This window comes from Silene latifolia, chromosome 6 (genome assembly GCF_048544455.1).
Source record: "Silene latifolia isolate original U9 population chromosome 6, ASM4854445v1, whole genome shotgun sequence".
Taxonomy (NCBI): domain Eukaryota; kingdom Viridiplantae; phylum Streptophyta; class Magnoliopsida; order Caryophyllales; family Caryophyllaceae; genus Silene; species Silene latifolia.
Window position 1 is genome coordinate 19,259,206 of NC_133531.1, and position 15,478 is coordinate 19,274,683.

General features: G+C 38.1%; 1 protein-coding gene across 2 annotated transcripts; it reads right to left on the bottom strand.

Annotated features, from left to right (window-relative positions):
- Positions 1 to 2,938: 2,938 nt before the first annotated feature.
- Positions 2,939 to 12,728, bottom strand: LOC141586484 (alcohol dehydrogenase-like 7). Of its 2 annotated transcripts, none has more exons than XM_074407736.1 (11): positions 12,583 to 12,728; positions 12,359 to 12,495; positions 11,850 to 11,896; positions 9,358 to 9,683; positions 9,199 to 9,281; positions 9,030 to 9,105; positions 8,884 to 8,923; positions 4,160 to 4,184; positions 3,945 to 4,040; positions 3,589 to 3,753; positions 2,939 to 3,160 (listed from the first exon to the last, which is right to left on the bottom strand). In XM_074407736.1, the coding sequence occupies exons 1-11, from the start codon at positions 12,623 to 12,625 to the stop codon at positions 3,053 to 3,055; spliced, it is 1,146 nt and encodes a 381-aa protein (XP_074263837.1). In that variant the 5' UTR covers positions 12,626 to 12,728; the 3' UTR covers positions 2,939 to 3,052. The 2 variants fall into 2 exon arrangements, with proteins under 2 accessions (XP_074263837.1, XP_074263836.1); XM_074407735.1 differs by having other exon boundaries at positions 2,939 to 3,169; positions 12,583 to 12,707.
- Positions 12,729 to 15,478: the final 2,750 nt, after the last annotated feature.

The window sequence follows — 15,478 nt, forward strand, 5'->3', positions numbered from 1 at the left end:
TCTTAAGACACTCTAATTCTTTAGTCAATTGTTTGTTCAATTTGTTGACTCTCTTTACTTCATCATAAGCCTCAGAGGTAACAGTGACGCTGTCAGTTGCTTTTAGTTCATTCTTAAGGTTAAAGTTCTCTTGAGCAATTTCTTCAATCTCATTTTGCATGACCTCAAGTTTATCATTTTGAAACCGACACTTATCAAAAAGTTGGTCAAGAAACTTACATACTTTCTCTTTGGAGTAAGTTCTAGCCTTGGCCTTTAGATGATTTACCTCATTGTCGGAATCGGATTCGGAGTCATCGGGATTAGCCATGAGGCATCTAAGGTGTTCGAGTTTTGGAGTTTTTGAGACATTATCCTTAAGGTGGCTTGTGAGACACATTTTAGCCTCTAGTTCCTCCTCGATGAGTTCCTCATCTTCCTAGGAGTCGGACATTCCCCAAATAGCACTCATGACTCGATGTTTATAGTCCTTTTTAACTTTATCTCGTCTTTCCTTAGATTTGATTTCATCCCACTTGGGACATTCTTTAATTTGGTGAGTCTTGTCACCACACTTAAAGCATCCCACGGTGGAGTTAGGTCATTTCTTAGGAACTAACCCGGCTAGGTTCCTTGAGAACATAGCAAACTCATCTTCCTCCTCATCTTCTCCATCACTTGGAGAGGACGTGAGAGCGAGACTCTTTCCCTTTGAGGACTCACTAGAATGCTTGTCGATATTGAACTCGTGAGCCATTAGTGATCCCATTAGTTCATGAAGAGATAGGGTTGACAAATCTTTGGCTTCCTCTATGGCGGTGACTTTGGGTTGCCACTTAGAGGTTAGACTACGAAGGATTTTTCGAATAATGTCCTCGGACTCGAAATTCCTTCCTAGACATTTTAGCTCATTAATAATACAAGAAAAACGTGAAGAAAAGCTATTTATGGACTCGTCCTTTGACATTCTAAACATCTCATATTGTTGAATGAGAAGGTCAACACGGTGTTTTCTAACTTGAGAAGTCCCCTCATAAGCAAGTACAAGAGAGTCCCAAATAGATTTTGTCGTAGGACATCCAGAAATTCGACTAACTTCCCCCTCACCAACACAACGTTGAAGAATCGACATTACTTTGGAGTTCTTTTCGGCAAGTTTAAAGTCGTTTTCATTGTAATTTCTTTCCTCTTTTGTTTTGGTGAAACCGTTAAGTATATCGGTCTCCTCAATAATAAGAGGTCCATTTTGGATGATGTTCCAACATTGATAATCAATACTTTTGATGTAATGTTCCATTTTGAGTTTCCACCATCCAAAATTCGCACCGGTAAAGACCGGGATCTTGGAGTGTTTCTCGGAATCCATTACCCAAGAAACAAACTCTAAGGCGATTAGCCTCGATCAAGAGCACGAGGCTCCGATACCAATTAAAGAGTTTATGGATTCAAGTACCTAAGAGGGGGAGGGAGTGAATTAGGTACTATTTAAAATTTTAACTTAAACTTTATTGAATTAAAGTAAGTTGTTTGGTGTTATGAGAGATAGGAGAATACTTCGAATAATATTTGAGATTAAACGAGTATTAAAATGAACGTTCACTATAGTATGAAGATAACAATGGTTCTGACTGTTGCTATTTGTCTCCGTTTATGGAGTACAGGCTGCAGACCAAATGTGACAGTATGTGGAACTGTTACTCAAGAATTAAGCGAAAAACAGTGTAAGCATATTTAAAGAGCAGCGGAATAAAACAAGAAAAATCAAACAAGAGATTTTTGAATTGGTTCAGCAAAAACTCAAGTGCCTACGTCCAATCTACTTTTTATTGATTAATTTTAGTGATCTACTCCGACTACTAAAAAAACCCGTACAATAAAAAGACTAACAACCTACTCCGGTTGTGACACAAGTTCAAGAACTACTCCATCCTAGAACAAGGTAACTCGCAACCTACTCCGGTTGCCAAAGAGTTAAAGGACTACTCCGTCCTAAACTCTACACACTAACTTAGAACGTATTTTGGATCAAGTTTCCATGGACTGATTCTTAACAAGAATTGATATGGACAACTTTACAAGATCAAACGGTTCATAAGTGAGAGAGTTTAGTACTTTGAAGCAACAGTGGTTATGATTGTAACACTTGAAGACTTTTTAAAGATTTGCAAAACAAAGACACGACTTTAAGCTTTGAAAAACGATTTTTGCAAACTTAATAAAATTCTCAGGAAAAGTCATAGTGAAAGAATGAGATAAGGCACTCCTTTTATAGAGAGGGCAACCAAGGTAGGTGTTATGTTTTTTAAAATCAAAGATCATAACATGTGATGAAGATCAACACTTTCCCAAACTTGCACAAAAGAAGGTACTTCTATTGAGAGACAAAACAAGAAAATGAAGTTTGTAATTATCCAAAAGGAGCCTTTGTTTTTTCAGAAAACAAAGGGTGGAAAACAAGTCACAAGGTGACAAGTTTTCACCAAAATGGCAAAAAAGCATTCCTTCTTTTACAAAAGACCAAGGAGTCAAATTGGCACAAAGAGAAAACAATTTGAATTGGTAATTAGCTAAACTCTTTTTCTAGAAACCCAATTCTTTAAAGAGAAATCTGAAAGTTTGTTTATTAAGTCCAAGGCTTTAGAAAGAATAAAAAGGATTTTCGAAAAGTGAAAATGAATTTCAAGTGTTACGGATCATGGTGACAGTCCAGGCTATTGTTACTTTTAAGGATAACAGTAGTCTTAACTGTTACTATTTTGCTTTTAAATACTACACTCCCTAACTTGTACATTAGATGACACAAGTGACTCTATGCTTTGGGTGATCAACGATTCAATACATCTTAATCCAAGCTTGATTTGATTATAAATCCTGAAAAGGTAAACTAAGAGAACACTCATTAAATGGGCATGTTATCATCAATCAAAGGAACCCAACACCGTCCAACCATAAGACGATCTTGTAGAAAAGGTTTATACCACCAAATCCAAATATGCAATACATATAAAATAGATTGACTAAATTCTGAAGCCCTGAGTTCTGAAATGTAAAAATGGAGTGTTTCTACTCTCCTTCATTCATCCATCCATAAAACGCATCGAAGACACTTCCCTTCAAAAAGTAACTCAAATGCTTCATTGACATCTTCTATCTTCATCTCATGTGTTACAAATTCATCTAACTGCAGTTTCTGATAAAAATCAAACTCAAGTAAAGAATCATTAGTATTACGATTATGTGAGTCGACAATCGACACTTGAATATGGGTGTGATCTTAGACACATTATTTCGAATCAAATTCATGACCGTGTCCATGATTTTGAGGGCCTTGTATGAAAGTTCAAAATGTTTAATAACAAGGCCACATTCAAACTTTCACATTTCCTCACTGAAATGTATGACACATTGAATACAGAGAATTTGTTTGTCGTACACGAAAAAATTATATATCGACACTCCTACAAAATTCAGTTTATAAAATCTAAGGTGAGCTGATGGAAACTCTTGTTAGCTAAACTACAGTTTAAATCCACACTCGCGTTACATACTTATAATCGGGTATGAGTAACGTCGATCATAAAACTAGTGACAGGAGAAGAAAAAAAATACCTTGTCCAAGTACCAGTTAACAAGGGTGGGAACATCAGATTTGGCCTTGAGGCCTCCAAATAAGGCCCCTGTCAGAGTTTTTCCGTTGTGTAACACGTCGTGAAAGCTTATGTTTATCTCCGACTTGGGTTTATCAACGCCCAATATCACCGTCTTCCCCCATCCCTGCATTCGTACAATGGCATTAATACGGAACAAAGGATGTATTATTTTTTCGGTCATTTAAAAATTATTGCATGGACTTAAACTCTGAAAGTAAACAATCATCGTATCATGGGTCACCAGGGTTAGGTTTGCAATCAGGTTCAATCGAGTAGGTTTCAGTTCGCCATATTACGAGTGAGAGACAAACAGACCTTTCGACAGCAGGCATAGGCTTCTTGAACCAAAGACGACATGCCTACACACTCAAAGCAGTAATCTGCTCCTCCACCTGTCATTTCGTTAACAACCTGCATCAATTTTGACACAATAAATCTCATGAAAACCGACTTACAATAAAATATTGCAATTATAATACGGAGATGCCAAACATACGAGGAAACAGACAGGTAAAGGTACTGATCAGAACCTCACTGACTGATTTAGTCCCTGTGTTTTGTGTAAGGTTTTGAAGAAGGTTAATTATTATTAATAATCTTCAATGAATACAAACATGTCCTTATATACTATTACAATGAATTGAATCACAAGAAAGCTAGCTAAGAATATTTACCTTAAACCTATCAAATAAACTAAGGTAATTACAAAGATTGGAAAGAATACAATTAAGGAAAATAAATATTACAACGATATTAAGGAAAGCTATGTGACGGAAGTATGACTAACACGCCCCCGCAAGACGGACGACCCTAAGGAAAGGCCGATCTTGGATAACAGAGACTCGAAACGAGGACGGGGCAGCGGCTTTGTAAGAGCATCGGCGAGTTGATCAGTCCCTGAAATGTGTTGAACACGAAGTGTTCCTTGTTGTACTTGCTCACGGACAAAATGAAATGCAAGAGCCAAATGTTTCATTCGAGAATGAAAAACGGGATTAGCAGAATAATGAGTAGCACTAAGATTATCACAATAGATAACCGGTGGTGTAGAAAATGGAACACGAAGTTCAGTAAGTAAAGAATGTAACCAAGTGAGTTCAGCGGAAGTGGTAGCGACAGCCCGGAATTCGGCCTCAGTAGACGAGCATGCTAAAGCTCGCTGTTTCTTGGACGCCCAAGATATAGCATTGCGACCAAGATAAGTAATGAAACCAGTCGTAGAAACAAAAGAGTCACGGTCCCCAGCAAAGTCAGCATCATAATAGGCATGAAGACGAGATGGAGATGAACGATAGAGTTGTAAACCAACATGGGGCGTGCCATTTAAGTAACGAAGTAAACGTTTAAGAGCACTCCAATGGAGCTCGGTGGGACGCTGCATAAACTGGGCCAATTTGTTGACAGCAAAGGCAATGTCGGGACGAGTAAAAGAGAGATATTGTAGACTACCAAGTATAGCCCGATAGTCGGTGGAATTGGTAATTTCAGGACTCCCATCAAGATGAAGAGGAGGGTTTGTAGCTAGAGGTGTGCTAGCGGGTTTTGACTCGATCATTTTGTGATTGTGCAATAAGTCATGGATATATTTGGATTGTGTCAAAAGAAGACCATTGGGGTTGGGGGTGACCTCGACTCCTAAAAAATACGACAACGTGCCTAAGTCTTTTAAGGAGAACCGTGTGGCAAGAGACTCGATAAAGGAAGACACATGAGACGAATTGGAGCCAGTGATGATAATATCATCGACATAGACTAATAAGTAAAGGGTGTGCGACTGTGTCATGTATAGAAACAATGACGGGTCAGCAAGGGAAGCCACAAAACCGAGGCCAATAAGATGCTGCTTGAGTGTCGTGTACCAGGCACGTGGAGCCTGTTTGAGACCGTATAAAGCTTTGGTGAGCTTACATACATAAGTGGGGTGTTCGGGATCAATGAATCCCGGTGGTTGTGCCATATAAACTTCATCAGAAAGAGTGCCATTAAGGAAAGCGTTGTTAATGTCGAGTTGGCGAAGACACCAACCCTTAGTGAGAGCAATAGACAACAAAGTACGTACCGTGGCAGGTTTGACAACCGGACTAAACGTCTCGGAATAATCAATACCAGGGCGATGAAGAAATCCTTTCGCAACAAGTCGAGCCTTATATTTGTCAATCGTGTTGTCAGGGTTGTATTTGATTCGATAAATCCATTTACAGCCAATTAAATTGTAGGCCGGGTTAGAGGGAACCAGTGTCCATGTTTTGTTCTTTTGCAAGGCATTGAATTCAGAGATCATTGCATCACGCCATAACGGGTCAACCAAAGCTTGCTTCGTGGTGTTTGGAAGACGGGAAGGAGGAAGTAGGGTGGCAGTTTTGGCATATTTGGGGTTTGGTTTTCGAATGTTGTTGGATAGGCGAGTGGTAGCTCGTGGGGGAGGTGGAGGTGGTGGCGGGGGTGGAGGTGGTGGCGTGGTGGCAGGGCCAGGGGTGTCGGCAGTGGGTGGCGAGACAGGTTGAGGAACAGGGGAACCTGGAAATTGTAAAACAGGGGAGGTGGGTGTGTTCGGGGTTTGTCGAGGAGAGGTAGGGGGTAGTGTTGGGTGGTGAGGAGGGAGGGTTTGAGGTGGGGGCAGCGGAGATGGTAGGGACTGGTTCATAGAACCAGGGGGAAGTGGATACAGGGGAGGTAGTGGTGGTTGTTCGGGTATGGACAAGATCCGGGTATGGAAAGCAGGATTCGACAAACTTGACATGTCGCGAGACAAAAATTTTGTGTGATGTTGGATCAAGGCAGTAAAAGGCGCTTTGGGTGGGCGAGTATCCGACAAATACACAAGGTTTGGACCGTGGTTCTAATTTATGAGATGTATATGGTCGGAGCCACGGGTAACAAAGGCACCCGAAACTTCGAAGTTTTGCGTAATTGGGTTGGGTACCGAATAGGGTAGAGTAGGGAGATGAGTTTGTTAATGTGGGGGTGGGTAGCCTGTTTATGAGGTAAACAGCAGTGGAAAACGCATGGGTCCAAAACGGTGCGGGTAAACGAGCATGAGCTAAGAGAGACATACCGGTTTCAACAATGTGACGATGTCGACGTTCGGCATACCCGTTTAATTCGGGGGTGTGAGGAGGGGTCGTAAGATGTGTGATGCCATCGTCATTGAGTGTGTGAGCCATTTTAATGTACTCTCCTCCATTATCAGAAAAAATTTGCAAAATTGGTCGTTTAAAAAAATTTTCAACTAGTTTTTGAAATCGAACAAAAACGGTGGTAGCATCGGATTTTAATTTCAACGGATATAGCCAAATATACTTAGTAAAGTGATCAACAAACACAATGTAATATTTGAAATTATCATAGGAAATAACTGGAGATGACCATACATCGGTAAAAATCAAATCCAATGGTGCTTTAGATTGTATTGTAGAGGTAGAAAATTCCAACTTATGGCTCTTGTGTATATGACAAGAGTTACAAAAATCCACTAATGAACTAGGAATTGAAATAGAAAACTTTAAAATTAAATAACGTAATATTTTTGCCGAAGGGTGTCCAAGACGATGATGCCAACCATAGTCTTTGGAGAGACGGCTAGTGTAAGCGAGCGTTTGAGGAGGGTGCCATTCATAGACTCCACCATTAGACGGTCCGCTTATTAGAATCCGATGCGTTTGAGAGTCCTTTATAGAAAAAGAAGTTTGTGAAAATTCGAAATAAGCATGGTTGTCAAGGCAAAATTGTGAAACAGACAAAATATTTCGAGAAATTGCGGGAACAAATAAAACGTTTGTAAAAGATAAATTAGAGGAGGAGGAGAGTGATAAATGAAACGAACCTATGCGAGAGATAGGCAAGGCAGACCCATCGCCAATAACGAGTTCATCACTGCCATCATACGGTGCGTGAAGGGCAAGGTTTTCGAGATCATTTGTGATGTGATGGGTAGCACCGCTGTCAACAAGCCAAGGGCGAGAGGCAGTAGGTGAGGTGGGATGCGTGGTGGCTGTGTGAGCTTGGGGTGACTGACGGTTTTGGCGAGATGGGAAGGCAGAGGATGGTGGAAAAACCACATCGGGATAGTCGCGTTTGAACTTGAAACAGCTGGATATGACATGTCCTATTGCGCGACAATATTGGCACTTGCCTTTAAAAGGGACAGGGTTGTAAGTATCTGTGGAAGGAGGTGGGGTAGTGGAGGTGGAGGCACGATTGTGGTTGGGAGTGTAGGGACGGTTGTAGGCCCGAGCAGCGTGGGCTTGGTGAGTGGCTTGGGTTTGGGCATGATGGGCGGAAGCGGGAAAAGGGGTGGGTTTGGTGAGGTTCTTTTGAGTGAGGTCAAAGTTGATCAGTTTTTCATGGAGGGTGTCGAAGGAAATTGGGTCATCACGAGCGTTAATGGCATCGATAATAGGTTTGTAGGTTTCGTAGTCTAAGCCACGGATAATTTCAGCAATGATATCCTCGTTATCCATTGGCTTGCCTAAGATTGCGAGTTTGTCAGTGCAAGACTTTATGGAGTGCATAAAGTCGGTTATGGATTGGGTTGATTCTTTGGTTATGGATTTGAGACGGTCTTTGACTTGTAGGATGTGGCCACGAGTGGATTTAGCGTAGGTGTTGGTGAGAACGGTCCATACATCATGGGAGGTTGGTGCACGCATAACAAGGGCATGGGTTTCGGGTGTTAAGGTACCAAGGAGGGCACCTTTGATAAGTTGGTCTTGACGTTTCCAAGTGTGGAACGCAGGGTTGGTGGTGACGGCGGATTTGTCTGAGTCCGTGGGAGCGGATATGGTGTCGGGTGGGCATGGGTGGGTTCCGTCAAGGTATTTGAGTAGGTCGTAACCGGTTAGGAACGATGCAACTTGATCTTGCCATTGCATGAATGTTAACGGAGTGAGTTTGTCAACCATGGAGAGATTGACAAGATAGAGTGGAACACTCGGTTCGTGGATGTTTTTGATGGTGTTGCTCGACATAGCTAGGGTTTGACAAAAGTCGGTTTGATTTTATGTGGATCGGGAGGCGATTGATACCATGTAAGGTTTTGAAGAAGGTTAATTATTATTAATAATCTTCAATGAATACAAACATGTCCTTATATACTATTACAATGAATTGAATCACAAGAAAGCTAGCTAAGAATATTTACCTTAAACCTATCAAATAAACTAAGGTAATTACAAAGATTGGAAAGAATACAATTAAGAAAAATAAATATTACAACGATATTAAGGAAAGCTATGTGACGGAAGTATGACTAACATTTTGAGGATTAACAAAGTCGGTGACACCAAACTTTTTTCCTGCAGACAGCGCGATTAAGATAATAGAAACTGTTAGATCTGATTAGAGATTTCGTAATTATAAGTCACAAGCAAGGATTTGAACAAACCTAATCACACAGTTTACCTGTATCAAATTTGGCATGATTTACATCAATTCCTATGATTCTTTTAGCTCCGCAGAGTCTAGCCCCCTCAGCGACCTGTGCATAAATAACAGGTGGCCCAAACGAGATGCGTTAAATCTATCCTTGCATTGTGAATGATTTTAGTATTACCTAGAGTGAGATACATACCGCTAGTCCAATGACCCCTAAGCCAAAAATAGCAACTGTTGATCCTGCTTCGACTTTAGCTGCTTTCCAAGCAGCACCAACTCCTGCAACAGCAACAAGTTCATTTACTGGTAACAACACTTTATTTATTATGATCGGAACCAGACAGAACAAAAGTACCTGTAGAAATTCCGCAACTAAGAAGGCAAGCCCTGTCAGGTTGAATAGCAGGGTTAATCTTGGCAACATGAGCAACATCCACAACTGTATACTGGCTGAAACTTGAAACATGCATACAATGGTACAAGGCTTCCCCTTTCATATCAGTGAATCTACTTGTCTCATCTCTTGGCATATAAGATGACAGCTTAAACGGTAGCGTTTCGCATAGATTACTTCTCTTAGATTTGCAGTCAATACATTCCCCACAGTTAGCCAAAAACACTGGCACTACGAAATCTCCTTCTTTAAACTCATCAACTCCCTCTCCTACGCTCTCCACAATACTGTAACAAAATCAAGCATCAGAATTTGCTGGAAAAATTTATAAATTCAACCAACATTAGATCAAATTTTCCGCTACAAGAATTCAAGTGGGACGAGACTATTTCGTTAATAATAAGGTGCCTAATTGTTATTCCATGGTCGTGTCTAAAGGAGTGTCGAGTCAATCACACAATGCACATCCAAAGTGAAGTGATGAAGTAACATTGATTGCCACTCTGCTTAGAACTCACTCAGTATAAAAATACTGATTTCGAGTTTTAAGCCTAAAATAACATTGATGGGGCTTAAACGAATAAGACCACTAGAATTTGGACACATACGTATTACGTCGATAACAAGTTATCATTGTGTATGGCAGATTGGTAGTGCTAGACCCCAATCAACTTTATTACCCGGCACGTATCCCCCTACTATTAAGAGAATAAAAATTCTCTTAGTTTTCCCTCCAAAAAAACATCTAGCTAAATAAGGTAATAAATAAAATTTTCTTTCATTACATTATGATCTTTTCAATGAATATATTCTTATAAATAAACTCTAATTTTTTAAATAAATTCATAATTATGATTTTTTCATTAAAATTAAATTAAATTAAATTAAATTAAATTAAATTAAATTGATATTAAATTATAAAGTATAAGTTGCTAAATTTTTCAGTAATGCAATAATTATTACTGTAGAGAATAACTTAACACATGCTTACTATTATCTTCGTGGCAAAAAAATTCACTAAAAAAAAATTCACAACTTAAATAATTTTTTTTATTAGTTTTCCATTTCAATTTTTTTTGTTTCATATCAAAATACAATTCAGTGAACTGATAAATATTAATGAGGTCCAAATTTTAAAAGTATAAATCTTCCTATATACTAAGAGAATATAATTTCTCTAAAGTTTTCCCTCCAAAGTGCTCAAATTTATATATGGAAACAAATTAGATTTTCATTTATTAAACTAATTTTCCATTTAAAATAATCTATACATAAAAATTGTATCTCCTATTATTAACTTCGTGACGAAAAAAGATTTTTTTTAAAAAACTTTGATGTAGTTAAAATATTTTCATAAAAAAAAAACACAATTCATAGAATTATTCAATTCTTTTGATTAATTTTAATATTAGTTATTTTTTATAAAAATTCGCGAGATATAAATCTAAAATCTATAACTAATACACTAAAAATTAAAAGTCCTATATTTACCGCGCATTTGCGCGGGATCTACACTAGTTTAATGTAACAAAATACCCAGGCATCTGATTTTCATGTGGACCAAAAATTGATGTAGGTGAAGAACCATAATGTCCTACAATATTAAATACCAACAATGAACCAATGCTGTAATTACATTGGCATCACATAATGATGATGATGATGACGACCACGACACCGCCTCTCAATTATATGATGACGACGAGGACGATGGATATAAAAGTGCAATACAATGTTGAGTACAGTACATCCACAGTTTGATATTTTGTCAGTTACTGAATTTGAGTAGTTTGATGATTTTTGTACTTACAGAAAACAATGTCAGATAAAATTAGTAGCGGATCTTGGAATAATCGACAAAAAGGTTAAATGGACCTAAAGTTTGAAATACTAATACTTGACCGTGGTCCTAGACACAATTGCGTTACGGAAACTTGAAAAAATGGTGGGCATAATCCGGTCCCAACCGGAAAAATGGATTGATCCGGACCCGAATCTAGTGGACCGGAATCGGAATTAAAAATTCCGGTCCAGTCTCCGGTCCACCATTTTTCAAGATTCCGGTTTTTGGTCCGGTCCGGGGCCGGTATTTTCCGGTCCAGACCGGTTTGAACCGGAATGCCCGAAATTATTATTATTTGCATTTTTTTCTTAAAATTGTATTTTTATTCCAGTCCAACTTTGACCGGAATTTGAAAAAATGGGTAATTTCTGTCCAACCGGTCCGGTCCAGAATTTTTGTAATCCGGTTCCGGTCCTTGCATTTTGTTGATCCGGGTCCGGTCCGTTTTTGGACCGTGCCCAGCCCTAATTGCGTATGTATGCTTGTGCTTCGATGTATATGAGCTTAATCGATTTGATCCACGATTTAAATTTCCTTGCGTATCCTTTGTAATTAAAGACATACATCAAATGATCGGAAGGGGGGGAGCATATCAAGGTAGAAGCATTACCCAGCAACCTCATGACCCAAGATTCTTGGAAAGTATCCAGGTGGTTCCTTCAATAGAGCAATCACCGAAGCAATAATATGTTATCAACTTTACCTTTAATCAAAATACTCGTCATAGAGAAGAAGAAAATCAAATGAACGGGAGTAAAGGAGTACATGTATTTAGCATTAGGTAAATACTCAAATTTACTCTGTTATATTCTTTTAGTCTGTGGGATGTTTAGCCTAGTCATTAGCCTAATTCTTAAATCTTAACTAACTATAATCACGTACGTTTAACGGGTATGTATGTATAATACTAAAATACTCGGGAGTATGAGCGAAAATTCACTTAGTTTTAGGACGACTTAAATTTTCTAGTTGATAACTCGAATAACTTTTCTTTTATAAATGATCACGATCAGTATAGTGATTATTTTTGTATGTTTATTTGAAATTTAATTTCAACATATGGAAAACGGAAAAAGAGAAACGTCAGAAATCTGTTAAGATCGAGGGAATATGGATTACCTTTAACTTCCATAAGGTAATATCAGTATGACAAAGACAAGTGCAAATGATCTTAACACGAACTTCATGTGCCTTAGGTGGAGCAACCACCACTTCTTCAATCACCAAAGGTTTTCCGGCCTCCCTTGCTACGGCCGCTGCACCGTTTCATATGCTATCAGGCATCAAACAATGCGTTTGAACAAATAAAAAATGTTACAAAATAAGATTTATAAACATATTACCTTTGCAATGAATGGGTTTTCCTACTGTAGTCATGTTCTTCATATATTCTTAGCCATGATCTCAAGTTTATTGCTGTTTTCTTATGGACCACTATTTATAGCTTCATAGGGCATGGACGAGATTTTGTACCGGTCCTAGTGACCCACTCATTAATATCATCATGCAATGTTTGTTTGCTATTTATTCATCAACAACTATTTTGTGAAATCGTCTTATAACTTACTGTATTAATATACGTAGACGGTCTATCAAAGAAAAAGAAAAGGCAGAACATAAATACTTACCACTTTGCATATTTTTTTTCAATTAAATATATTGTTACGAATAAGACTTATGATTAATATTGTGTTAGAACATTATATGGATGTAGTAATTTGGTTCTTGCCAGAACTAATGAAAATTAAGGGGTATAAGAAAATTACTCAAACATCTGAAAAATCGGTAATTACTTGTAGTCATGAAATTTCCTATTGTTCATGCACTATTAATCGATTACTTTTATTCTGCATGGTTGCAAATAGATGATGTATGACGAATATAATTGATCTAATTCATGCCGTAAGGTCTGTTGTAGTGTTGTGTGACATAAATGCAGGGTTGCTGCACGGATCACATGTCAACGTAAATAATTAACGCTATCACGTTAGCATGGACAATTGGTTGCTTGCCTCGCTCTTTGGACTATTTGAGATTTTGAGATGTAGTAGTAGTGGCGGATTTTAGAGTGAATAATAAGGAGGGTTGATGTTTAAACTATTTATTTTGTGGGTGAATATTAAGAGACGGTCATTGACGGTATATTAGGAAAAATTAGAAGAGGTTGGGCCCTCTCCCGGCATAACTAATTAAGATCCTTTTTTGTATATGACGATTATTTATTAGTAAAACTCTACTCTCTTAAGATTGTTACATTAACTTTCCACAAATCATTATATATATATTAATATATATTAATCTTCTAACATCTATCGTCCACATGTCATGCTAATATTTCAGCCATGCTGACATGTCATTCTTTAACTAATTGAGCATTGCACATAATATATATATTCTGAAATAAAAAAGGAAAACATTACATAACATTGAAATCAATTAAATAAGGGACTTGCTAAATCCCGCACAACAATTTACTCAATCCCGCACATTTTTGCCCCTTATTCCGAATGTGTCCCTCTCATTTCTCAACTCACAAAACAAGAGAGAATGAAAAAAAAGAAAAAAAAATGCAATAAAGATACCCTATCCCAAAACCCAACCCCCGACAACCCTCCCCCACCACCCCCAGCACCACCGACCGCCGCCCCACACCGCCAATCTAGTGCCGACCATCCATCCCTCCTTCTCTCCCCGCTCTGATGGCCCGTGCACGCGCCTAAAACCTGCATTCGGTGACCACCCTCCGACAACCTACAACTTGCACTCCTGCAACAACCACGCGCAGCAACACTACCATTACAACCACCACTCAACGCCGCCCCTTTCGACCACCCTACTCCAGACTGACGGCCCCACCACCATCTCTTCAACAACCCAACTGAATCAAAACCCTAATTGTAAAAATACCTTTTTTTAATCAAAAAAATTAGGATTATTTAATGAGAATACTCTGAACTATGGGGGTGCTGCTCAAAATACTCTAAACTCGGTTTTAACCACCAATAAAACCAACTTTTACACTTCCTCTCTTTGAACAGAATAAGTGTTGTGTTGACTTGTTGTGGCAGGTAATTTGTAACGTGGGCCCACCTTTCTCCCTTTAATCATTCTTCATCTCCCTCTTTTGCTAATTAAGCTTTCCTGTAAAAAAAAATTTGAAGTTTTTCTATCTTTTTATTTTTTTTCCTTCATTCTTCTATCAAATGTGCATAGACTAATTAAAGTTTGGAAAAACTACATTTAATGTCTGTGTAATGTCTAATAATATCATACTCTAGAAAGAAAAGGAAAGAAATTAAGTCCTTTTCTTCCTTCCATGCTAGCTCTGGGCATTTATACACCAAAATCTAACACCATTGCTTTGGTGGAAGAGATCACATATTTGAGGAATCCAATCTTATTTTCATCTTCCATAATTGAATTCTAATTTCTACACCCAAAATTAAATGTATATTTGGGAAAATTAAAGGTATTATTTCTTCTGTTTCCATCCTTCCTAATGCTTCACAAATCACAAAGTACTATCACAACCCACAAAATAATTAAAGGTAAATTGAATTTAAAAGAGGGAGTTCTGAAACTTTTTACTTGTCTAATTAAATAATCTAAGTTGGCACAATTAAATAATCTAAGTTCTGCCTTTGCTTCTCACAATTCTCACAACTAACCAAACAGTACTCGTATTAATTTTTGGGTTAAATCGTGACTCTCTCGTCTTTATACATCAGTTTTAAAATCTTTCATATTTTTTTTCTTAAATTTTCTCTACTTATCATCACTGCCAAAGGGAGATCAGAAACTTTTGTGAAAATCGGTGCCTTGACCAAATGATTTTATGAGATTTGGAGAAGATCAATGGAGCTTGTTGACGAGTATTATTAATGGCGTTTTGGTGTGTTGGAGAAAAGAGGAGAGCATTAATGGCGTTGATGAAGGTAGATGACAATGTAGAAATGAAATATGAAGGGTTAAAACACTTTTACCGGCTTAGCAGGTAGTCGGTCTACCTATTCTAATACTCCCTCCTATTCTAAATAACTCTCCATATTTCCCTTTTCGTCTATTCACAATACTATCCCTATTCCCTTATTTGGCAAACATTTATATTTATTTTAATCACCTCACCCCACAACAATACCCCACAATACTCATACTTTATCTTATTTTAATCACTTTACCCCACAACAATCCTTATTTTAATCACCTTACCCCACAACAATACTTATTTTAATCACACAA